This window comes from Canis lupus, chromosome 16 (genome assembly GCF_011100685.1).
Source record: "Canis lupus familiaris isolate Mischka breed German Shepherd chromosome 16, alternate assembly UU_Cfam_GSD_1.0, whole genome shotgun sequence".
Lineage (NCBI taxonomy): Eukaryota > Metazoa > Chordata > Mammalia > Carnivora > Canidae > Canis > Canis lupus.
The window spans coordinates 6214956-6241071 of NC_049237.1; the positions used below are offsets into that span (position 1 = coordinate 6214956).

Below are 26116 nucleotides of genomic sequence, written 5' to 3' on the forward strand. Positions count from 1 at the left end.
AGCTATTGTTTCTTCAAATAAATTTTCTACCCCCTTTCTCGTTCTTTTCCTTCCAGGAATCCTATGCTTGATGGTGTTGTTGAGCTCCCTTAATATACTTTCAGGTTTTTTCATTACTCTTTTTTCTTTCTGTTGTTCAGCTTGATTGCTTTCCATTTACTCTGTCCTCCATATTGCTACTTTGTTCTTCTGCTTCCTTTAGTCTATTTATTCCATCTGGTGTATTTTTAATTTTAGTTATTGTGTTTCTTGTTTCTGATTGCTTCTTTTTAATGTCTTCTGTCTCTTTGTTGAGGGTCTAACTGAGGTCTTCCACCCTTTTCTTGAGTCCAGTGAGTATGTTCACGACCATTCTTTTTTTTTTTTTTTTTTAGATTTGTTTGTTTATTTATTTATTTGAGAGAGGGTGAGGGGCAGAAGAAAGGAGTCTTAAGCAGACTCCATGCTTAGTGTGGAGCCCAACGACGGGCTCAGTCTCATGACCCTGAGATCACAACCTGAACAGAAACCAAGAGTCAGATGCTTAACTGACTATGCCACCAATGCACTCCTATGACCATTACTTTAAATTCTCTATCAGGCATATTACTTATATCCATTTTGTTGTGCTCTCTTGCTGTGATTTTGTCCTATATTTTCATTTGGGACATACTCCTCTGTCTCATCTTGTCTAACTCTGTGTGTGTGTTTATACGTATTAATAAAGTCAGCTATGTCTTCTGCTCTGGAAAGTAGTGGCTTTATGAAGAAGAGGTCCTGTAGTGCCCCATGGTGCAATGTCCCCTATTCACCAGAAACTGGTACTTCAGGTTGTCTCCTCTGTGTACTGTTGTGCATAAACCACCTTTGCCTTTAGTCCAGTTGTCTGCAATGGCTTTCTTTGCCTGTTTGGGTAGTTTGGTCCCTTTGTTGTTAGTGGGCCAGTCTGGGGCTGCCTGGGGCTTGAGTTGTGTTAAATCAGGTGTTTTCCAGAGCTTCAGTAGCACCAAAGTGCAGGTCACTCTCCCTGTTTTGTCCCCTGTTAAGCTTTTGTTGATTGCCAGGGCCTGCAGTTAGACCAAATGTTTGCTTCCAGCCCACTGTTGGGGCTATAGTTGAACTGGTATGTGGCCCCTCTACCCAAGGCAAGAATCATTTTGGGGTGTTGCTGACCCCTATCAGGGCTGCTTTCTCACTGCCATGCTTGTGATGCTGCTTTGGGTGGACTCCTGCCTAGGCTGGGCTTGGAGGGGGCAGATCCACAGAAGACTACAGGGGTGGGATCCACTATTAGCAAGGTAGTGGAGAGTATTGGCACTGTGCCGGTTTCCACAGGTATCCATGTGTCTAGGCTGAAGGAAAATGGTGCTTGGCAGCTTCCCCCCACCCCTTGGAGAACTTTCCCAAAGATTCCTGCCCTCTCGCCCCCCATGGTGTTGACAGTATTTATCAACAGGAATGAGGAGATCATGTCTGGGAATCGATTTTGACTGTCTTTTATCATAAAAGACAAAATATAATATTACTCAAAAAGCATTTATTGAGACTGAGCCTGTGTTATCTATTGCTGAGTAATGAATTATAATATATATAGTGGCTTTTGAAAACATACACATTTATGATTTCATAGTTTCTGTAGTTAAAAGTTCTAGACACAGCACAGCTCTTCTCCAGGATGTTTCATAGGCTGCAATCAAGGTGTTAGCCAGGGTTAAGTTTTCATCTGAAGGCTCAATTATGGAAGAATCTGTTTCCAAGCATATGTGATTGTTGGCAAGATTCACCTCCTTGTGAATTGTTGGATTGAGGGCCTCAATTCCTTGCAGGTTGTTGGCCAGAGGCCATCCTCAGTTGCTTGCCATGTAGACCTTTCCAGAATGGCACCTTGTTTCATCAAAGCCAGCATTGGAAAGAGTCTATTAATAAGGTTCAAATCACTATCTTACATAACCTAAGTAGATAAGTAACATCTCATCACCTTTGTTATGTTCCACTGGTTAGGAGGAAGTCATTGCTCTTGCATGCTTTCAAGGGAAGGGAATTATGCAAAGGCATGAATGTCACAGGGTAAGGATCATTGGGATTTTGGAAGGTGCTTACAGAGAGGCACTCTCCTGTGACTCAGTATTTAAGTTTAAATTTGATTTAACTTTGAGTTAAATTTGAGTTCCCGGCAAAGAATACCTGGAATCATTTTGAAATTCTGCTGGGGTGGTCCCTTAAAGTTTGAAATGTGGTGACCTAAAGAAAATGATGTGGATATGCTCAAACTGTCTGGTCAGAGTACTTAGGAAGGTTTCAAAAGATTTAGGGGGGAGAGGTGCCAGACTGGATATATTATACAAGGTCAGAGAATCAATTAGATGACTTTGCTACTTGAGTTATCCCAGAAGACATACGCTTTGGAGATACAGTAAGGATTAATTTACCATGCAGTTGAGAGTCCATTTCTGGGTTCCTTGTTCTGTTCCACTGATCCATGTGTCTGTTTTTTGTGCCAGTACCATGCTGACTTGATTGTTACAGCTTTGTAATACATCTTGATGTCCAGAATTGTAATGCCTCCAGCTTTGGATAATTAAATTGAATTTAAATAAAAAAATTAAAAACAGTAAAGAATGTGCTAGTGGAGGGGGTGGAACACTGTAATTGTCAAGTTCATTGATGACTGTCCTCTTTAGTTTGAGGTGGAATAGAAACTGCTGCTATAGATCTAGGTTCCCTTGTGTCAGTGGGGTTTATAAGATTCTGGACTAGCAGAGGCCTGGAATTAGCACTTCAGTATTGGAGACAAGGGTGTCATAATTAAAGTAACTGGCAGCAAGGTTAAAATTATAATGGGAACTTTGGCCAACAGGTATTATTTGGTGATGGCGAATAGATCATGGTGTTCTTAGGAGAAGAATGAAAGACAGTGGAGGATTGCTTAACTTAAAAGTTCAAGACTGAGTAAGTGGAAGGCTGATGTTGGCTAACATAATGGCAAATCATAGTCCTTCATCTAGTTTCCAGATCAGAGTTGGCTCTCAGAGCCTATTGATTCAAAGAGAGACTGGGTCCCCTTGAGGAAGTAAGCTGCAACATCACAGGATGTGTTTGTAAAATATATTACCTCAGTCAGTTTCACTGCATCTGTATCTTTGGGGTAAATCCCCAGCAGTGCAATTGCTGGGTCATAGGGCAGATCTATTTTTAACTCTTTGAGGAACCTCCACACAGTTTTCCAGAGTGGCTGCACCAGTTCACATTCCCACCAACAGTGCAGGAGGGTTCCCCTTTCTCCACATCCTCTCCAACATTTGTGGTTTCCTGCCTTGTTAATGTTCCCCATTCTCACTGGTGTGAGGTGGGATCTCATTGTGGTTTTGATCTGTATTTCCCTGATGGCCAGGGATGCGGAGCATTTTCTCATGTGCTTGTTGGCCATAGACATGGAATCTCATCTAGTATCTCTTTATTTTAAGGGAATCTTTCTTTTAAATGAAACGGTTGCCATGATGGGTATGTGATCAAGGAATCTACCAGTTTGCCCTTAATGGCATCATCAGGAAACTACTGGCTGCCTACAGCATGCTGGATAAAACTCATAAATGAGCAGCAAAGGAGATAGCTTGGAGATCACACTGTTTAGGGTTATAGGGATGTCCTTCAAGATGAGGAATATATTTTAGAACATTGGCTATTCAGTGGTGCTTTGTTTTCCATAGCTAGAACATACTGGCCTATGAGCCCAGGGTCTCTTACTGTAGCTTCTAGTTGTGCAGGTGCTGGGTCATATGGTAGGTGTAGAATTGATTTGGTTAAGTAATATCAGATGGTTTTCTCCAAAAGGCCATCAGCAGTGCTTAATTGCTCCCAGAGCCCCTCATTTTCCACTAACACCTGGCATTACCTAGCTTTCTGAGTTTTCCCCTGTAGTAGGGAAACACAGGTCATGGGTATAGGGAAAAGGCATCATATTTAGGAACCCAGAGAATTTCAGATTCCATGAGTCTTCTTTATTTCTTCATTTCTCACTCTGCATACCAGTGGGCAATGAGAAACTCTCCTCAGTAACAGTTCTTTGAGAGAACAAAGTTCTAGAAATTCTGGGGGCTCTGAGGCTCCTTTGGGGTAGATTTGGAAGAGAAGACACAACTGAACACAGAGAAGTTTGTGAGAAGTTTATTTCACAGACCACAACAGATACTCCAGCCAAGTTTTCTTTGTGGAACCACCCTGGGGGGTAGTTAGACAAGAGCTTCCAACAAGATCAAGATACTGTTATGTTCTTCACCATATAAAAATATTTTGGTCCATTGGGCACCACTGCTTTGAAAGGGCAGATATCTTCTTTATCAATAATGTGGGTCAATGCTATTATTGACATCGTTTCTGAAAGAGAAAGGACAAAGATGTTCTCTGATAACAGTCTAACCCCATTTCTTGGCTTTTCTCCTAGCTTCAGGCACCTCCCCACTAGGGCGCAGTTTCCCCAAATCATTTGCAAATGTATCTCCCTTATTAGCTTTTCTCACACAACCTCTCACCTTTCACGCCTGGGCATAGTCCCCATCTACTCTCCCCTCTTCCCTCCTTTGTCTCTACCCTTCTGCCCCAACACTCTGCTCCACATCTGGAGTCACATCTTTCTTTATGTTTTCCCCCACCCTAGCAGATCGTTCTTCCCTTGAATGACCCCTGTACTTACTATTGACTCTGAAGTCCCAGTAGAAAGTTCTTGGATTACTGTCACAGAGACAGGCAGTGTAAACATAGTTAAAAGGCCCTTCCATTGGATTGCGACTTAGGAGGGAACATTGAATCTGAGGAGGAGGAGGTGGGAAGAGAGGACCTTGTGTTAGTCTGGGGAGTTGTAAAGGGAGAGAAAGATAAGGGAATCTGAAGAAAGAGGAGGAGGAGGAGGAGGAGGACAACATCCTTCGTGCACAAAGAACAGGTACAGATATAGACCAGAGGCACCGTGGAGTCCAATTTTGTAGTATCATTTTGGGAACTAAAGTCTATGTGAGAAGATTTCCTGTCAACATGTCTTCAAATTCCTGCTATAGCGCTACCATGGGGCTTGGCTCTGATGGGAAGAGTTAGTGAATTGACAAGACAAGGAGACCACATTCTGGGGCAGCCTTCATCTGGGGAGCAGATTTACTTTGGTTCCCTGGCTAGGGCTTTCAGGAACCTGTCTGTGACCACAGCTTGGCTTTTGCGTAGGGAGGCCAAAACCAGGACTTGTTGCCAGAATCGTGCTTTGATGACTGAAGTGACAGCTCTCAGTCTCTCTTTCCTCAGCTGTGAGAGGGAAACCGTTACCTCCTACCAAACTGTTGGTTAGATTAACAAGCAAAATCTCGAAGGTAAATTTTCTTTTTCCTTTTTTAATTTGAGAGGGCTTTACAATTTGAGATATGTAAGCTTCAGCAGCATCAGGAAGCTTTTGTCTGATTAGTGTCCAGCAAGGGGGTGTTATCCTGGGGTGTATAGACCCTCAGGGGTCTGTAGATAGAATTCACTGAGTCTGTGAACTCGGATGGAAAGAAATTGTATCTTTATTAACCCGTCACTAAAATTAAGTGTTCTGTTACGTCATCAACAATCCTCAGTGGCATTAGCCATAAGCGTGATTTTTATCATGGAGAGAAACGTAGATATGTTTGCATCACTTATAGGTTTATATAACTCAGAATATTGCCTGTTCTGATCGCTACCTTGAACCCAGGGACATTATCATGAGGTTGCATGGTCATGGCCAGGGCCGTCTGCCCATCTCCTGAGGCTTGCCCAGCTAACTGGCAACCGTGCACCGAATAGCCTGTCAGCTACAAACGGTGTATTCAAGCATTCTCACCGTTAGAATTTTACTTTGGAGATCCTGGCGTTTCTTTCAAGAAACCTACCGTTGCCTGGTTTCCCTTTTTATTGGCATTTACAACAGTTTATTCCAATGGATTAGAATTTTCAGCACTTAAATACTCAAAACAAAAAAATCCAAATCCGTTGGAATCCACTTGTCAAAACCCAGTACACAGTAGAAGCTACTTATTCAAGGTGAGCAACAAGAGCAACAAGAGCCATTACATAGACAATCTTTATAAAATAAAATTTAACTTGTTTACATTTTAAATATATTGCCTTTTTAGCTAATATACTGATAAAGAATGTAAATAGTACCAACTTAAAAGTTATTTGTTTGTTTGTTTGTTTATTTATTTATTTATTTATTTATTTATTTATTTATTTATTTATTTATTTATTTATTTATTAAGCTCCAACACAGGGCTTGAACTCAGGACCCTGATATCAAGACTTTAGGTGAGATCAAGAGTTAGACACTTAGTGAAATGAACAACCAAGACACCCCTCAAAAGTTTGTTTTTAATAATCCGATCACTGTGTTTCATGATGGTAGTTTCCCTGTATAATCCAATGCATTTCAGGCACACATTTAAAAGCAATTTTCTGATATGTTCCCTAGACTTCACGAGACCAGCAAAATGCTCTACACCACAAATGTTTAAGTACTGTGGTTTGCCGTAAATTCTCTTCAACCTTAAAAAATTATACAATGTGGGCAGCCCGGATGGCTCAGCAGTTTAGCGCCGCTTTCTGCCCAGGGCATGATCCTGGAGACCCAGGATCGAGTCCCATGTCAGGCTCCCTGCGTGAAGCCTGCTTCTCCCTCTGCCTGTGTCTCGGCCTCTCTCTCTCTCTGTGCCTCTCATTAATGAATAAATAAAAAATCTTAAAAAAAAGATTATACAATCTTTATAATCCAATACACGATTGAGAGTATAATCTATTTTAAATTTGTGATCCTAATACCTCACTTGATCAAAACTTTGCTTGTAAAAACACAATTGTTTAAAAAATGAGGGTTCGGTACTAGAATCTTCACACATAGAAGAATTATGTTTTCTTAGCATTTAAAAATATGAAGATGTTTTTATAGACAGATTTTTTTTATATTGGAAGCTACAAATAAATATTGATTAATCACAAGCACACCTGGATGGCTCACTTAGTTAAGTGGCTGCCTTTGGCTCAGGTCATAAGAGCCCCACTGGCTGCCTGCTCAGCCAGGAGTCTGTTTCTCCCTGCCACCCTCCTCCTTTCACTTGCTCTCTTTCTTTCAGATAAATAGGTAAAATCTTTTTTAAAAAAGTCTAAAAAATTGGTTGACCAGACTAACAAAATTTCCCATAAATTCTAATTTGCGATATCATTTATTTTATGAGATTCCTTGTACCTGGGTAAGTTTTTAAAGATTGCCTTTTTATTGTAATTAGCATTGTTCTTAAAATATAGTCCTATTAGCCACAGCAGCACAGAATTATTTTATGTGGGATGTTGTTGATTAAACACATTTTTTTTTTTATACTCATCACTTTCTCAGAGGTAGAAACAGACTTTTATTATCATCACCAGAAACTACCATGATCACAGGACTTTTATGCACACATTCTCATTCCTTTTGTCACCTGTGGTTATGATAAATAAACAAAATTGAAAGATTATGATGTGGCTCCCTTCCACCTCCAATCAACATACAAGGTGCAAATTCTTGAGGTGTAAACAGACAAATCTGACAAAGCAGCTATGCTGTTCTTTACTCAGTGACCAGAGTCTTTCTCTTACAGGTATGGGGCCATGTCTAGGACATATTCTAATGAATAGCAATCCTCATGCTCCTAATTTTGTTTTTGATTTAATCATCATACTTAAATCTAATTTGAGTTAGGAAACTCCTGTAGGGAAACACTCGTGCTGCCTGAGAGAGTGCTATTCTAGAAAGAGGCAAGGGGAGACATCTGGGTCTTGGCCCTAGAACAGTGCCAGCTAACAAGGGGCAAATTGTGTGTGTGTGTGTGTGTGTGTGTGTGTGTGTGTGTGTGTGTGTGACAACACATGAGAAGGCTGCTGGCAGGGAGGAGAAGGACACACTCTTCCCTGGGGAAGAGTCTCCATGGACTAAACCGGCACAGGTCCCTTCTCCTCATGGCCCAGACAGCCAGACAGGAGCGATAGTGCACAGGCAAGTCTCAACACACATTTCCATTTGAGAACCTCTGATCTAGTAAAAGGATTGGACCTCCCTCCCACAACTGCTGAATTAGAGAAAGTGGTGAGGAGAGTGTGGGCTCCTTGTTGAGAGGAGGCTGGAACAAGGATGAACCTGTGATGATAGAGCAGAAGAGCAAAGAGAGGGGTGATAAACACAGCCTCTGCTCAGAGCTTACTCTAGAGGAGGCAGTCGTATCCCATGTGTTCTCGGCACCATACCTCTTCTGCCCACCTGCCTCAAACCACTGGATGAGGGTGCAGGTTTTTTTGTCAGAACCTCCTATCCCACCCTTCATCTCGAACAATCATGCCCAGGACTTGGAGGAATTCTTACCTCTCCTCCCCCAGCCCTTATGCCTTTTCCTCTCTTCTCCCTCTTAGCTGGACTTTTCTCACTACTCATTCCTTCTTTCCTTCTCATCCTTCCTATACCTCTCTGGACCAGGCTCTCGTCTGTAAAACAAGAATAGTAATCTGCCCCAAGATCTGATGATTGTTCTGAGGCTCGAGTAGCATAACATGTGTGAGAATTGGGAGCATAAGGATTGTTATTCATCCTATTATTAAGTATAATATGCAACATTAAACTGAGAGATTAGTCTAATTGTATTCATAACTAAGGAGTCAGATTTTTCTTGAGTTCACTTCCCCAGGCCTCTACTTACCACCATACATTCTCTCAATTCTGTTTGAACTCTAACTGTCACAGAGATTTCTTCATTTGGTGCTGCTTTTCTGGGCATCTGCACTTCCATTGATAACACTTTTCGGCTGGTTATGGGAAGAAAGAAGCAGGACAGAGATCAAAGGTCTGCCCACAAGAGATCGGGGCACAATGAGCAGAGCAGAGGGAACAGGGAAGGTGCAAGGGGAAGGGAATGATGAGATCTGAATCATTTGCTGAGCATCATAACCCCTGGGAATCTTTGGTTCTTGTTTGGTTCGATTATTTTCTACAGACTTTGTTTTGTTTAATCAACTTTGATGCTTTATTTATTTATTTATATTTAAATTCAATTTGCCAACATATAACACCCAGTGCTCATCTCATATGCCCTCTTTAGTGCCCATTGAGCATCGTCATTTTTTCCAAACAAAATCCTGCAGGTTCTATTGATTGTCCACTAAATGGGAGGGTTCAAGTCATCATTAGTACAATATTCCGTAACAACAGAATCCTATTAAACTATAAACATCTTAATGCACTGGAGGAATTTTGAGTCATCCTTGAGCTCTTCCTTCTTTGGTTCCTGGTGGGGCCTAAGAATTTGTATTCCTGTATGTCTGCAGTGAATTTGGACACATGACCGTATTTGGGAGCTTTAGATGCCACCCTACTTTCAAGGCACATAACACAATCTGATGGGAAAAGGAAATGGAGGCAGAGAGAAGTCAAAGATTCTTCTGTCATGGAGAACTGGTTTCAGGACCAGGAAAGTTACTTTCTGTCTCCCGGAAACTCCTGGCTGAGCTCCTTTGGTGTTGGGTGGGACAAGAGGGAATTCAGGTTTTTGGCTGCAATGCCTTATGGTCTCATTTTCCTAGAATAAAACATCTCTGATTTTGGAGATACTTCATTGCTTGTGCCAGTTACTCTGGTGCTCAGTGCACAGGAAAGGCGTGTGAAAATTCCTGTCATTTGTAAATGAATTTAGGATTCATAAGATGATCCACTTAGCTAGAATGAGTGATTGGATCAGCTTGCCCAGAAATGAGAAGCTTCCCGAAATGAGGGCCTTTCAGTGCTAACACCAAGAAATTCCTGGGCAAACAGGGATGGCTGATCACCCTAATTAGCACAGCTTATTTCGACAACTGCTGCCCCCTCAGGGCTACACGGGGTGACATTTACCTCTGAACCTGTCCCTACTCAAGGTTTTTTAGGACGCTGCCTGCACTACACCGACTTGTCAAAAACTCTGAATGGTTTACTCCAGGACAGGGTATCTAGTTGTGTCACAGAGGGTACCATCAGAATCACAATCCAAAAACCCAGCATTTAAGACCATACTTCTATAGAGAAAACCCTCTAGAATTTCTAAGTGTCCTTGCTTCCCCCAGACCCTGGCTCCATTTCCGACTTCATTTTGCCTAGTTTTCCTGCTTGCTTCAAATATGTACCTTCAATGATTTGGCTTCTGAAATTGTGCTCCTGGGTCCTAGTGTGGGTAGTGGGGTGAGTGTGTACTTGCTTTTGTCTCTGGGCTTCAGAATAGGACAGAATGTCTAAGCTGCTGGGCTAGCTCAACCTTGGACTATGGTATCAAGGCTCAGTGATCAGGGCCTCTGATCCTTTAGTGAGTCCTGCCAAAACTGCTCAAAGCTATCATTGGAACTCATAGACCTGCTAAACCTTCTGTTCTAGGAGGCAAGGTATGAGAATGTAAAGTTCACTGAGCATAAATCTAATAAAGGTAAAGACTATGGACAGGATGTGGACCAGAGCCATAGAGCAAGACTGATTGTTAACTACAGGCTTTATGCACGCTGGGAGCCATGTTTCCCTGGACAACCTAAAAGCACCAAGTGAATATAGGAGGGAAGTTACTAGAGCTTCCTAAGAGGAGAGAAGTGGGACTTGACATGGGATTTATGAGATTCCCTAAGACTAAGTTTCAGGGACATCAGGAAGGGATAAACAGATTTCCAGGCTAGGTTAGGAGCCCTCCCTGAAGGGATTTTTGTGAGGGAGAGAAAGGCTTGGCTCACGTGTCTTCCTCAGCTTTGTTGGTCCTGAACTGCAGACAGAAAGCCAGGAGCAGAATGGCAGGGCCGGCTCTGAACAGGAGCTGGAGAAGGTGCATGTTGGAGGAGACAGGATGTGATGTCCTAGAGAAGTACTGGCCCCGGTGCCCAGCATACTCCTTATATGCAGATCGAGGAAGTGGGAGAGTTGCCAAGAGGATCCATGTGGTCAGTTACCCAATTATCCTTCCCACCCATGCCCTTTCCTTGTTGAGCTAAAGTTTGTTTTTCTATGGAAAAAGTCAACATTCAGCTATTGTTACAGATTGGGAGAGGAGTTAGATTATCCCTCCTTCCTATTTACTTAGTATACTTAGCATGTATGTGGACATTGCTGCTATAAATATTGGGGTCCAGGTGTTCCGGCGTTTCACTGCATATGTATCTTTGGGGTAAATCCCTAGCAGTGCAATTGCTGGGTCGTAGGGCAGATCTATTTTTAACTCTCTGCAGAAACTCCACACACTTTTCCAGAGTGGCTGCACCAGTTCACATTCCCACCAACAGTGTAAGAGGGTTCCCCTTGCTCCACATCCTCTCCAACATTTGTTGTTTCCTGCCTTGTGAATTATCCCCATTCTCACTGGTGTGAGGTGGTATCTCATTGTGGTGTTGATTTTTATTTCCCTGATGGCCAGGGATGCAGAGCATTTTCTCATTGCTTGTTGGCCATGTCTATGTCTTCCTCTGTGACATCTCTGTTCATGTCTTTTGCCCATTTCATGATTGGATAGTTTGTTTCTTTGCTGTTGAGTTTAATAAGTTCTTTATAGATCTTGGAAACTAGCCCTTTATCTGATACATCATTTGCAAATATCTTCTCCCATTCTGTAGGTTGTCTTTTAGTTTTGTTGACTGTTGCTTTTGCTGTGCAGAATCTTTTATCTTGATCAAGTCCCAATAATTCATTTTTGCTTTAGTTTCCCTTGCCTTCATGGATGTATCTTGCAAGAAGTTGCTGTGGCCAAGTTCAAGAAGGGTGTTGCCTGTGTTCTTCTCTAGGATTTTGATGGAATCTTGTCTCACGTTTAGATCTTTCATCCATTTTGAGTTTATCTTGGTGTTTGGTGTAAGAGAATGGTCTAATTTCATTCTTCTACATGTGGCTGTCCAACATTCCCAGCACCATTTATCGAAGAGACTGTCTTTTTTTCCAGTGGATGGTCTTTCCTGCTTTGTCGAGTATTAGTTGACCCTTGAGTTGAGGGTCTACTTCTGGATTCTCTATTCTGTTCCATTGATCCATGTTTCTGTTTTCTTGTCAGTACCACACTGTCTTGATGACCAAAGCTTTGTAGTTCAACTTAAAACTGGCATTGTGATGCCCCCAGCTCTGGTTTTCTTTTTCAATATTCCCCTGGCTATTCAGGGTCTTTTCTGATTCCACACAATTTAGGATGATTTGTTCGAACTCTCTGAAGAAAGTCCATGGTATTTGATAGTGATTGCATTAAATGTGTACAGTGCCCTGGGTAGCATTGACATTTCCACAATATAAATTCTTCCAATCCATGAACATGGAGTATTTTTCCGTCTCTGTGTCTTCCTAATTTCTTTCAGAAATGTTCTGTAGTTTTTAGGGTATAGATCCTTTACCTCTTTGGTTAGGTTTATTCCTAGGTATCTTATGCTTTTGGGTGCAATTGTAATGGGATTGACTCCTTAAATTCTCTTTATTCAGTCTCATTATTAGTGTGTAGAAATGCCCTGACTTCTGGGCATTGATTTTGTTTCCTGCCACACTGCTGAAGTGCTGTACGAGTTCTAGCAATCTTGGGGTGGAGTCTTTTGGGTTTTCTAGGTACAGTAACATGTCATCGGCGAAGAGGGAGTGTTTGACTACTTCTTTGCCAATTTGAATGACTTTAATGTCTTTTTGTTGTCTGATTGCTGAGGCTAGGACTTCTAGGACTATGTTGAATAGCAGTGGTGAGAGTGGACATCCCTGTCTTGTTCTTGATCTTAGGGGAAAGGCTCCCAGTGTTTCCCCATTGACAATGATATTGGCTGTGGGTTTTTCGTAGATGGCTTTTAAGATGCTGAGGAATGTTCCCTCTATCCCTACACTCTGAAGAGTTTTGATCAGGAATGGATGCTGTATTTTGTCAAATGCTTTCTCTGCATCTATTGAGAGGATCATATGGTTCTTATTTTTTTCTCTTGCTGATATGATCTATCACCTTGATTGCTTTATGAGTGTTGAACCAGCCTTGTATCCCGGGGTTAAATCCCACTTGGTCATGGTGAGTAATCTTCTTAATGTACTGTTGGATCCTATTGGCTAATATCTTGTTGAGAATTTTTGCATCTGTGTTCATCAGGGATAGTGGTCTATAATTCTCCTTTTTGGTGGGGTCTTTGTCTGGTTTTGGAATTAAGGTGATGCTGGCCTCAGAACGAGTTTGGAAGTATTCCATCTCTTTCTATCTTTCTGAACGGCTTTAGTAGAATAGGTATGGTTTCTTCTTTAAATGTTTGATGGAATTCCCCTGGGAAGCCATCTGGCCCTGGACTTTTGTGTCTTGGGAGGTTTTTGATGACTGCTTCAATTTCCTCCCTGGTTATCAGCCTGGTCAGGTTTTCAAGTTCTTCCTGTTCCAGTTTTAGTAGTTTGTGGTTTTACAGAGATGTGTCCATTTCTTCTAGATTGCCTAATTTATTGGCATATAGCTGCTCATAATGTTTTTAAGATCATTTGTATTTCCTTGGTATTGGTGCTGATGTCTCCTTTCTCATTCATGATTTTATTAATTTGAGTCTTTTGTCTCTTCTTTTTACTAAGGCTGGCTAATGGTTTATCTATCTTATTAATTCTTTCAAAGAACCAACTCCTGGTTTTGTTAATCTGTTCCACAGTTCTTCTGGTCTCTATTTCATTGAGTTCTGCTCAAATCTTTATTAACCCTCTTCTTCTGCTGGGTGTAGGATCTATTTGCTGTTTTTTCTCCAGCTTGTTTAGGTGCAAAGTTAGCTTTTGTATTTGAGTTCTTTCCAGTTTTTAGATGGATGCTTGTATTGCAATGTATTTCCCCCTCAGGGGAAATCTTTTGCTGTATCTCAAAGAATTTGAACGGTTGTATCTTCATTCTCCTTAGTTTCCATAAATCTTTTTTATTCTTTCCTAATTTCCTGTTTGACCCTTTCATCTTTTAGCAGGATGGTCCTTAACCTCCACGTGTTTGAAATCCTTCCAAACTTCTTCTTGTGATTTAGTTCTAATTTCAAATTGTTATGGTCTGAAAATATGCAGGGGACGAGCCCAATCTTTTGGTATTAATTAAGACCTGTTTTATGACCCAGTATGTGGCCTGTTCTGGAGAAAGTCCCATGTGCACTTGAGAAGAATGTGTACTCAGTTGTGTTTGGACGTAAAGTTTTGTAAATATCTGTGAAATCCATCTGGTCCAGTGTATCATTTAAAGCTCTTGTTTCTTTGGGGATGTCGTACTTAGAAGATCTATCAATTTTAGAAAGCTCTATGTTCAAGTCACCAAGTATAAGTGTATTATTATCTAAGTGTGTCTTAACTTTGTTATTCATTGATTGATATACTTGGCAGCTCCCACATTCGGGGCACAAATATTCATGATTGTTAGGTCCTCTTGTTGGATAGACCCTTTGAGTGTGATATAGTGTCCCTCTTCATCTCTTACTACAGTCTTTGGGATAAACTTTAATTTATCTGATATAAAGATGGCTACCCCTGCTCTCTTTTGAGGACCATTTGAATGGTAAATGGTTCCCCAATGTTTTATTTTCAGGCTGTGGGTGTCCTTATGTCTAAAATGAGTCTCCTGTAGACAGCAAATGGATGGGTCTTGCTTTTTTACCCAGTCTGAAACCCTATGCGTTTTGATGGGATCATTTAGCCCATTCACGTTCAGAGTTACTATTGAAAGCTATGAATTTAGTGCCATCATGATACCGATTCAGTCCCTGTTTTTGTGGATTATTTCCTTGGGCATCCTCTTTGTCTTACAGAGTCCCCCTTAATATTTCTTGCAGAGCTGGTTTGGTGTTCACATATTCTTTCAGTTTCTGCCTATCTTGGAAGCTCTTTATCTCTCCTTCTATTCTGAATGAGAGCCTTGCTGGATAAAGTATTCTTGGCTACAGGTTCTTCTCATTTAGGACCCTGATTATATCCTGCCGGCCCTTTTTGGCCTGCCAGGTCTCTGTGGAGAGGTCTGTTGTTGTCCTAGTGCTTCTCCCCATACACGTTGGTGATCTCTTGTCTCTTGCTGCTCTAAGGATTTTCTCTTTATCTTTGGAATTTGCAAGTTTCAGTATTAAATGTCGAGGTGTTGAGCGGTTTTTATTGATTTTGGGGCGGGGGGCGGAATCTGTCTATCTGCTGTATCTGAATGCCTATTTCCCTTCCCAAGTTAGGGAAGTTCTCAGCTATGATTTGTTCAAATACACTTTCTGGACCTCTGTCCCTTTCAGCACCCTCGGGAACCCCAATTCAATGTAGATTTTTTTCTTCTGAGGCTGTCATTTATTTCCCTTATCCTATCCTCATGATCTTTTGTTTTTCTTTTTTCCTCAGTTTCCCTCCTTGCCATCAATTTGTCTTCTATGTCACTCATTCTTCTACCTCATTAACTCTCGTCGTTAGGAACTCCAGTTTGGATTGCATCTCATTTAATTGATTTTTAATTTTGGCCTGATGAGATCTAAATTCTGCAGTCATGAAGTCTCTTGAATCCTTAACACTTTTTTCTAGAGCTACCAGTAGCTTTATTTTTTTTTTTTTCACCAGTAGCTTTATAATTGTGCTTCTGAATTGGCTTTCTGACACCGAATTTTAATGCAAATTTTGTACCTCTGTGAGAGACAGTACTGTTTCTGATTCTTTCTTTTGAGTTGAGTTTTCCCTTCTAGTCATTTTGCTCAGTACAGAGTGGCCAAAACAAGTTGTACTGGAAAAAGGAGAAAGAGAAAGAAAAAGAAAAATAAAGGGGTGGGGGGAAGAAACAGAAAACAAAAAACAAGGGGGGGTATCCTCTGATTGTATATACTGTAGATCCCTCGACTTCCCCTGGAACTTTCCAGTGCTGCTTGGTCAATAACTTGCTTTTCCCCTGTCCTTCTAGCTCGTCTTCTGGGTGAGGGGCCTGCTGTGCTGATTGTCAGGTGTGTGCACCTGGGGGAGCTGCCCCCCCCCCAGGTGCACGGCTCAGTAGGAGCTGTTCATCCTGTGAGGCCCCTGCTGAGTACCAGCTGCAGGGTGACACCAGGAGGGACAACCACACTGGCAGCCGCCAGCTGTCCAGCCCTAGAGTCAGCTCCCGCAGTAACTACCACAGCTCCCAGTTCGCAGGGGCCTGGATGCTCTGGGGGTGGCAGGGGTGCTGACCTGCATACCTTGGGACCCCCAGAGGCAGGAGTGTCCTCGCTGTCCTGTGTCCTCCCGGCCTCCGCCTGTCCCAAGGGAAGCACTGGATCCTGGACTGTGTCCCCTGGCGCCCTGGGCTCCGGGGCCTGCACCGCTGGGATCGTGCTCCCTGGCCGCACAGCGGGCTCCTCCCCCTTGGAGGCTTTTTATTTCTTTATGTTTTTTTCCATCTTCCTACCTTGATAGAAGCACGAACTCTTCTCACTGCAGCATTCCAGCTGTTCTCTCTTTAAATCTCAGGCCGAATTCGTAGGTTTTCAGGATGATTTGAAATTTACCTAGCTAAGTTGGTGGGTACAGGTGATCTGGGGACCCTACTCTTCTGCCATCTTGCCCTGCCTCTTGACTTCATTTTTGATGGAAACCTCTGTAGGATGAAGCCTGGCCGCTTGCTCCCCACCCACACAGAGCCCGTCCCCCTGAGCAAGAGGGCAGCGCCCCGGCCCCTGGCAGCCCTTCCCCTGGTGCTCAGAGCTGTCCTCACCCACTAGCTCCCTGTTCCATGGTGCTTCTCTCTTTGCCTCAGGGGGAGCCCCAAACTTCCTCTCTCTGAGGCTCTGTCTCCTCTGCCTGGGGAGCTGCACCTCGTGGCAGAGAAGACACAGATTACTGACCCAGGGCTCTCCTGCAGCTTCACATCACATGGACTCCCCTGAACCCGATGTTGTGGGAGGAGAAGGATCCCCGCTTCTCCTCCCTCGATGTCATGGGCAGGAATCACAGCTGCCTCTTGCACACAACCGAAACTTGAGGGCTACCAAGGTTGGGGCCAGCTGGGGAGGAGGTCACTGCTGGGGGAGCCCGAGGGTCCTGGTGGGGATAGGCCTAGGATCCAGTGGCCCAGGATTGAGGGTCTGTCCATCCTGCCACATGCTTGAGCACCCAGTGTGACTGTCACCGTCTCTCTGGCTCACAGATGAACAAGTGGTTCTTGCTGGTGCTACATCCAGAAGACCACATTCAGGTCACGTGTGTGACCCAGTGAGCCACGCTGCCAGCCGAGCTTCCTTCCCGAGGGGAAGGGGCCCAGCCAGGATGGACAGGGAGCACGCAGACAGGGTGCCCCGCCTGCACACCTCCGCTGGCTGGAGGCAGGGCCTGGGTGCTCTAGTTAGAAGCTGAGCCCCGGGGCTGGAGTGCCTGCCAGGGCAGGGGCTGGGACGGGCCAGGGCCTGGGCGAGGTGTGCTCCAGGACTCAGGGCAGGTGTGCTGTGGGGACGACACACGAGGGTGCGCAGGACAGGCTCTTCCCGGCTCCGGGCGTCGCTCCCAGGCGCCGGACAGGCCTCGCTGTCGGATCGTCCTCCCTGGTGTTTCCCGGCTCCTCTGTCCTCTCCAGGTCCCTCCTTCTATCGAGGCTCCACCTTTCATGAGGACAGCCCGGGCACAGGGGCCCACAGCCGGTGCTCCAAGAAGGGGAGGACCGCGTGTTCCAGGAATTGTGCTCGAGGACCCGGTGCTCCTGAAACAGAGATTTCTGGCACAGATGGGCTCTTCCCTGTTGGCTCAGAGTCATGCAACTGGAAGGGGCTCAGTGGTTCCCCGGCCAGGGCGGCTGCAGAAACCGTGTGTGTCCCCTGAGAATGCCCCCAGGGACAAGAGCGACGGTGCCCCCCTCCGGGAGGACCAGGGCCAAGTCAAGGGCCCTCCCCACCCGTCACACCCATGCACACACCCCCATGCCCGCACCTCCCGCTGCGCGCAGAGGGAGAGCCCTGGAGGAGCCAACCGCGTGCCCTGCCAGATTGCTTCTTGGTAGAAGGTTAATGTCCTCTTTTCTTCCTGTTGGAATCCTTATTTGAGGAAGTAAATATTATCTGTCTGAAACCTTAAGGAACCTGACACATTACACAGGGGGAACCTATCCTGGACAATGAAAATACTTCATTTGGGGGCTTCACGTGATATTTGTTCACTCAGCAATATGGCTTTGAAGTAAAAATGACGTGTTTCTTAACTACTGGGAAGATGATGAGTCGCTCTCGTGTCTGCGGCAGAGACAGGAGGCCACAGCCAGGAGGCCACAGCCAGACACATGCACGTCCCAGAGGAGGAAAGGCTACAGAGACAGGGAGAAAGGCAGTGGCTGCAGGGACGGCAGGGAGGGCGTGGGCACGATGGTCAGTAGTCGGCTGTCTCTGTGGTGGAAATGTGGCCCAGGTACCTTCTGGTCTCGTCTGTGTGACACTGTGAATGGACCTAAAGTACCACGACATATAATTTAAAAGCATCAGAGGAAATTTTGTACGAAGTTAACTTATCCTTTAAAACAAATAAAATTCATGAAGCAATTATAGAGGTTTATGAAAAACAAAAAATATAGAAACAGCACAATGAGAGGGGAGGGGAAGCCTTCTGTTGGGCATCAGCCATCACGAGCTGCTGCTTGGGGGCTGAGGCTGGTGGCTCCACTTAGGCAGGTGGGGTATGACTCCAGAGCAGACGCCTGGGCATGCTTGTCTGCGGAGTGGCCAAGGGTGCAGGTGGCTCATCCAGGTCGGGACAGTGATTCAGAGGTCTCACTACCATGTACCTTGATTTGGACTCAGCAGCTGGCATCACTGCTCAGGCCTAGGCCTCAGCTCCAGCAGCCGGGACCAGCTCCATCACCTCAGGCCCTGAAGTTGCCGAAGGCCCCACAGTCAGAGCTCAGACGGGTGCTTGAGGTGGTTCAGAGCTCGGGGTCCGAAGTTGGTTGCTCCACTGAGTGAGGTGGCTGCTCCAGCACATCGATGAGCTCGATATCCAGTGGTAGGGCCTGTTCAGCCTCCAGGGCTCGCAAGGGTTCAGGTGGCTCTTCCAGGTCGGAACAGTGATTCAGAGATCTGACCACCATGTACCTTGTCTTGGACACAACAGCTGGCATCATCGCTCAGGCCATGCCCTCAGCTCCAGCAGCCGGGACCGGCTGCATCACCTCAGGCCCTGAAGGTGCAGCAGGCCCCACAGTTGGACCTGGGGCAGGCTCCTGAGGCGATTCAGGATGCTCCTCGGGGGCCGAAGCTGGTTGCTGCACTGAGACAGGTGGCTGCTCCAGCACTTCAGTGACCTTGATAGCAAATACCTGGGCATGCTCTTCCTGTGGTGTGGCCGAGAGTGCAGGTGGCTCTTCCAGGTCGGGACAGTATTCGAGGACTGCCCAACTATACCTTGTATGGAAGTCAGCAGCTGGCATCACGGTTCTGGCAAAGCCCTCAGCTCCAGTAGCCGGGACCAGCTCCATCACCTCCAGCCTGAAGGTGCAGCAGGCCCCACAGTCGGAGCTCAGGCGGGCTCTTGAGGTGGTTCAGTGCTCAGGGTCCGAAGCCGGTTGCTCTACTGAGTGAGGTGGCTGCTCAAGCACAGCGATGAGCTCAATAGCCGGTGGTGGGGCCTGTTCTGCCTCAAGGGCTCCGAAAGTTGCAGGTGCTCTTCCTGGTCGGGACAGTGATTCAGAGGTCTGACTACCATGTACCTTGTTTTGGACTCAGCAGCTGGCATCACGGTTCAGGCCAAGCCCTCAGGCAGGAGGAGCTGGGACCCGCTCCATCACCTCAGGCCCTGAAGGTGCACCAGGCCACACAGTGGGAGCTGAGCGGGCTCCTGAGGTTGTTCAGGATGTTACTCAGGGGCCAAAGCCTGTTGTTGCACTGAACCAGGTGGCTGCTCCGGCACTTCAGTGACCTTGATAGCAGACGCCTGGACGTGCTCTTTCTGAGGGGTGGCCAAGGGTACAGGTGGCTCTTCCAGGTCGGGACAGTGATGCAGACAACTGGTCTGACCAAGGGACATGGTCAGACCACCATGTACCTTGTCTTGGACACAGCAGCTGGCATCACCGCTCAGGCCAAGCCCTCATATCCAGTAGCCAGGACCGGCCTCATCACCTCGGACCCTGAAGGTATAGCAGGCCCCACTATCGGAGCTCAGGCAGGCGCTTGAGGAGGTTCAGTGCTCGGGGTCTGAAGCCAGTTGCTGCACTGAGACAGGTGGCTGCTCTGGCACTTCAGTGACCTTGATAGCAGACGCCTGGGCGTGCTCTTCCTGCGGGCTGCCCGAGGATGCAGGTGGCAATTCCATGTTGGGACAGTGGTTCGGAGGTCTGACTACCATGTACCTTGGCTTGTACTCAGCAGCTGGCATCACCGCTAAGGCCAATTCCTCAGCTCCAGTAGCTGCAACTGGCTCCATCACCTCAGACCCTGAAGGTGCGCAGGCCCCACAGTCGGAGCTCGGGTGGGCGCTTGAGGAGGTTCAGTGCTCGGGTCAAAGCCGGTTGCTCCACTGAGTGGTGTGGCTACTCCAGCACATCGCTGATCTCGATAGCCGTGGTGGGGCCCGTTCGGCCTCCAGGGCTCCCAAGGGTGCAGGTGGCTCTTCCAGATCGGGACAGTGATTCATAGGTCTGACCACCATGTACCTTGTCTTGGACACAGCAGCTCTCATCACCGCTCAGGCCAAGCCCTCAGGTTCAGCAGCCGGGACCAGCTCCATCACCTCAGACGCTGAGGGTGCGCAGGCCCCACAGTTGGAGCTCAGGAGGGCTCCTGAGGTGGTTCAGGATGTGACTCGGGGGCCGAAGCCAGTTGCTGGACTGAGTTACGTGGCTGTTCTAGCACATCGATGACCTCGATAGCTGGTGGTGGTGACTGTGTCTGCTTCCAGGGCTCCCAAAGGTGCAGATGGCTCTTCCGTGTCGGGACAGTGATTCGAGGTCTGATCATAACGTACCTTGTCGTGGACACAGCAGCTGGCATCACCGGTCAGGCCAAGCCATCAGCTCCAGCAGCCGGACCCGGCTCCATCACCTCAGGCCCTGAAGTTGCAGCAGGCCCCACAGTTGGAACTCAGGCGGGCACTTGAAGTTGTTCAGTCTTCGGGGTTCGAAACCGGTTGCTCCAGTGAGTGACATGGCTCTTCTACCACATCGATGAGCTCGATAGCCTGTAGTGGGCCTGTTCAGCCTCCAGGGCTCACAAGGGTACAGGGTGCTCTTCCAGGTCGGGATAGTGATTCAGAGGTCTGACTCCCATGTACCTTGTCTTGGACTCAACAGCTGGCATCACCGCTCAGGCCAAGCCCTCGCTCTAGCAGCCTTACTGGCTCCATCACCTCAGACCCTGAAGGTGCAGCAGGCCCCACAGTCGGACCTCGGGCTGGCTCTTGTCATGGTTTGGTGCTCATGGTCCGAATCCGGTTGCTCCACTGAATGAGGTGGCTGCTCCTGCACATCGATGAACTCGATAGCCGGTCGTGGGGTTTGTTCTGCCTCAGGGCTCCCAAGGGTGCAGAGGGCTCTTCCAGGTCGGGACAGTGATTCAGAGGTCTGACCACGATGAACCCTGTCTCGACCCAGCAGGTGGCATCACCGATCAGGCCTAGCCCTCAGCTCCAGCAGCCAGGACTGGCTCTATCTATTCAGGCCCTGAAGGTCCAGCAAGCTCCACAGTCGGTGATGGGGCGGCCTCCTGTGGTGGGTCAGGATGTTACTCGGGGGGCTGAAGCCAGTTGCTGCACTAAGTGAGGTGGCTGCTCCAGCATAAGGATGAGCTCGATACCTGGTGGTGGGGCCTGTTCGGCCTCCAGGTCTCTTAAGGTTGCAGGTGCTCTTCCAGGTCGGGACAGTGATTCAGAGGTCTGACCACTGTGTACCTTGTCTTGGACTCAGCAGCCAGCATCACGGCTAAGGCCAAGCCCTCAGCTCCATGAGCCGGGACCGGCTCCATCACCTCCAGCCTGAAGGTGAAGCAGGCCTCACAGTCGGAGCTGGGACGGGCTCCTGAGGTGGTTCAGGATGTTACTTGGGGGCCGAAGCCGCTTCGGGCACTGACACAGGTGGCTGCTCCGGCACCTCAGTGACCTTGATAGCAGACGCCTGGGCGTTTTCTTCCTGCTGGGCGGCTGAGGTTGCAGGTGGCTCCTCCAGGTCGGGACAGTGATTCGAGGTCTGACCACCACGTACCTTGTCTGGTACTCAGCACCAGGCGACAAGGATCAGGCCAAGCCCTCAGGCAGCACGTGGGACCCACTCCATCACCTCAGGCCCTGAAGGTGCAGCAGGCCCCACAGTCGGAGCTCAGGCCAGCATTTGAGGTGATTCAGTGCTCGGGGTCTGAAGCCGGTTGCTGCACTGAGTGAGGTGGCTGCTCCAGCATAAGGATGAGCTCGATAGCCGGTGGTGGGGCCTGTTCGGCCTCCTGGTCTCTTAAGATTCAGAAATCTGACTACCTGGTACCTTGTCTTGAAATCAGCAGCCAGCATCACGGCTCAGGCAAAGCCCTCACGTCCAGCAGCCAGGAACAGCTCCATTAACTCAGGACCTGAAGGTGCAGCAGACCCCAGAGTTGGAGCTGTGTCGGGCTCCTGAGGTGGTTCAGTGTGTTACTCGGGGGCCGAAGCCGGTTGTTGCACTGAGACAGGTGGCTGCTCCGACACTTTTTTGACCATGATAGCAGCCGCCTTGGCATGCTCTTCCTGCTGGGTGGATGAGGATGTAGGTGGCCCTTCCAGGTCAGGACAGTGATTTTGGGGTCTGAGCACCACGTACCTTGTCTTGGACTCAGCAGCCAGCATCACGGCTAAGGCCAAACACTCAGCTCTAGCAGCCGGGATCGGCCACATCACCTCAGGCCCTGAAGGTACAGCAGGCCCCATAGTCGGAGCTGGCGCGGGCTCCTCAGGTGGTTCAGTATGTTAATCGGGGTTCGATGCCGGTTGGTGCACTGCGTGACGAGGCTGTTCCAGCACAGCGATGACCTCGATAGACGGTGGGGTAGTGCGGCCCTTTAGGCCTCGGAGGCTCCCAAGGGTGCAGGTGCCTCCTCCAGTTCGGGACAGCGGTTCGAGTTCTGACCGCCACATACCCTGTCTTGTACTCAGTAGGCGGCATCACGGTCCAGGCCAAGCCCTCAGTTCCAGCAGCCGGGACCCAGTACATCACCTCAGGCTCTGAAGGTGCAGCAGGCCCCACAGTCAGAGCTCAGGCCGAGGTTGACGTGATTCAGTGCTCGGGGTCTGAAGCCGGTTTCTCCACTGAGTGAGGTGGTTGCTCCAGCACATCGATGAGCTCGATAGCTGGTGGTGGGGCCTGTTCTGCCTCCATGGCTCTCAAGGGTGCAGATTGCTCTTCCAGGTCAGGACAGTCATTTTTGGTCTGACCACCACATACCTTGTCTTGTACACAGCAGCCGACATCACAGCACAGGCCAAGCTCTCAGCTCCAGCAGCCTGGACCGGCTCTATCACCTCCGGCCTGAAGGTGCAGTAGGCTCCACAGTCGGACCTCGGGCTGGCACTTGTGGTGGTTTGGTGCTCGTGGTCCATAGCCGGTTGCTCCTCTGAATGAGGTGGCTTTTCCAGCACGTCGATGAACTCGATAGCCGGTCGTGGGGTTTGTTCGGCCTCAGGGCTCCCAAGGGTGCAGGGGGCTCTTCCAGGTCGGGACAGTGAATCCAGGTCTGACCACCACATACCTTGTCTTCTACTCAGCAGCTGGCGTCAAGGTTCAGGCCTAGCCTTCAGCTCCAGCAGCCAGGATCGGCTACATCACCTCTGGCCTGAAGGTGCACCAGGCCCCACAATCGGAGCTTGGGCGGGCTCCTGACTTGGTCAAGATGTTACTTGGGGCCCGAAGCCGGTTGCTGCACTGAGACCGGTGGCTGCTCCGGCACTTCAGTGACCTTGATAGCAGACGCCTGAGCCAGCTCTTACTGAGGGATTGGACGAGGGTGCAGGTGGCTCTTACTGGTTGGGACAGTGACTCAGTGACTCAGACCACCATGTGTCCTGTCTCGACCCAGCAGCTGGCATCACCACTCAGGCCTAGCCCTCAGCTCCAGCAGCTAGGATCGGTTCAAACACCTCAGGCCCTGAAGGTGCAGCAGGACCCACATTCGGAGCTTGGGCAGGGGCTTGAGGTGGTTAATTCTTCATGGTCCGAAGCCGTTTGCTTCACTGCGTGTGGTCCCTGCTCCAGCACATCCATGAGCTCGATAGCGGTGGTGGGGCTCTTTGGCCTCTAGGGCTCCCAAGGTTGCAGGTGCTCTTCCTGGTAGGGACAGTGATTCAGAGGTCGGACTACCATGTACCTTGTCTTGGACACAGCAGCTCTCATCACCGCTTAGGCCAAGCCCTCAGCTCCAGCAGCCGGGACCTGCCACATTACCTCAGGCCCTGAAGGTGCAGCAGGCCCCACAGTCGAAGCTGGGTCGGTCTCCCTAGATGGTTCAGGATGTTCCTCAGGGGCTGAAGCGGGTTGCTGCACTGAGACAGGTGGCTGCTCCGACACCTCAGTGACCTTGATAGCAGACGCCTGGGCCAGCTCTTCCTGCGGGATTGGCCGAGGGTGCAGGTGGCTCTTCCAGGTCGGGACAGTGATTCGTAGGTCCTACCACAATGTACCTTGCCTTGGACACAGCAGCTGGCATCACGGCTCAGGCCAATCCCTCAGCTCTAGCTACTGGAACCGGCTCCATCACGTCAGATCCTGAAGGTGCAGCAGGCCCCACAGTCCGAGTTCGGGCAGGCACGTGAGGTGGTTCAGTGCTCAGGCTCCAAAGCCGTTTGTTCCACTGCGTGTGGTCCCTGCTCCAGCACATCGATGAGCTCGATAGCCGGTGGGGGGGCCTGTTAGGCCCCCAGGGTTCCCACGGCTGCAGGGGGCTCTTCCAGGTCGGGACAGTGATTCAGAGGTGTGAGCAACACATACCTTGTCTTGTACTCAGCAGCTGGCATCACGGCTAAAGCCAAACCCTCAGCTCCAGTAGCTGGGAACAGCCTCAGCACCTCAGGCCCTGAAGGTGCAGCTGGCCCCAGAGTTAGAGCTGGGCCGGGCTCCTGAGGTGGTTCAGGATGTTACTCGGGTCGAAGCCGGTTGCTGCACTGAGACAGGTGGCTGCTTCAGCACCTCAGTGACCTTGAGAGCAGACGCCTGGGCGTGCTCTTCCTGTGGGGTGGCCGAGGGTGCAGGTGGCTCTTCCCGGTCGTGACAGTGATTCAGAGGTTTGACCACCATGTACCTTGTCTTGGACTCAGCAGCCAGCATCACGGCTAAGGCCAATCCCTCAGTCCAGCATACAAGACCGGCTCCATCACCTCCGGCCTGAAGGTGCAGCAGGCCCCACAGTCGGAGTTCAGGTGGGCGCTTGAGGTGGTTCAGTGCTCGGGGTCCGAAGCCGGTTGTTCCAGTGAGTGAGGTGGCTGCTCCAGCACATCGATGAGCTCGATAGCCGGTTTTGGGGCCTGTTCGGCCTCTAGGGTTCCCAAGGGTGCAGGTGCTCTTCCAGGTCGGGATAGTGATTCATAGGTCTGACCACCATGTACCTTGTCTTGGACTCGGCAGCTCTCATCACCTCTCAGGCCAAGCCCTCAGCTCCAGCAGCCGGTTCCGGCTCCATCACCTCAGGCTCTGAAGTTGCAGCAGGCCCCACAGTCGGAGCTCGGGTGGGTGCTTGAGGTGGTTCAGTTTTTGGGGTCCGAAGCCGGTAGCTCCACTGAGTGAGGTGGCTGCTCCAGCACATCGATGAGCTCGATAGCTGGTGGTTCGGTGCCTGTTTGGCCTCCAGGGCTCCCAAGGTGCAGGTGCTGTTCCCGGTCAGGACAGTGATTTGAGCTCTGACCACCACGTACCTTGTATTGGACTCAGCAGCCAGCATCACGGCTAACGCCAAGCCCTCAGGTCCAGCAGCCAGGACCAGCTCCATTACCTCAGGCCCTGAAGGTGCAGCAGGCTCCACAGTCGGAGCTCAGGGGGTGCTTGAGGTGGTTCAATTTCGGGGTCCAAAGTCGCTTGCTCCACTGAGACACGTGGCTGCTCCGGCACCTCAGTGACCTGGATAGCAGACACCTGGGCCTGCTCTTCCTGCGGGGTGGCCGAGGGTGCAGGTGGCTCTTCCAGGTCGGGACAGTCATTCGAGGTCCTACCGCCACATACCCTGTCTCGAGTTAGCAGCTGGCACC

At 48.5% G+C, this 26116-nt stretch overlaps 2 protein-coding genes across 38 annotated transcripts in view; one reads left to right on the plus strand and one right to left on the minus strand.

Moving 5' to 3' along the window:
* The window catches only part of KEL (Kell metallo-endopeptidase), a 294970-nt gene that overhangs the window by 90114 nt on the left and 178740 nt on the right, over nucleotides 1-26116 (plus strand). The gene's annotated exons all lie outside the window — the stretch shown is intronic.
* PIP (prolactin induced protein) lies at nucleotides 4128-10905 on the minus strand. Its single transcript, XM_038559342.1, has 4 exons — nucleotides 10747-10905; nucleotides 8703-8808; nucleotides 4670-4784; nucleotides 4128-4353 (listed from the first exon to the last, which is right to left on the minus strand). The coding sequence occupies exons 1-4, from the start codon at nucleotides 10839-10841 to the stop codon at nucleotides 4232-4234; spliced, it is 438 nt and encodes a 145-aa protein (XP_038415270.1). The 5' UTR covers nucleotides 10842-10905; the 3' UTR covers nucleotides 4128-4231.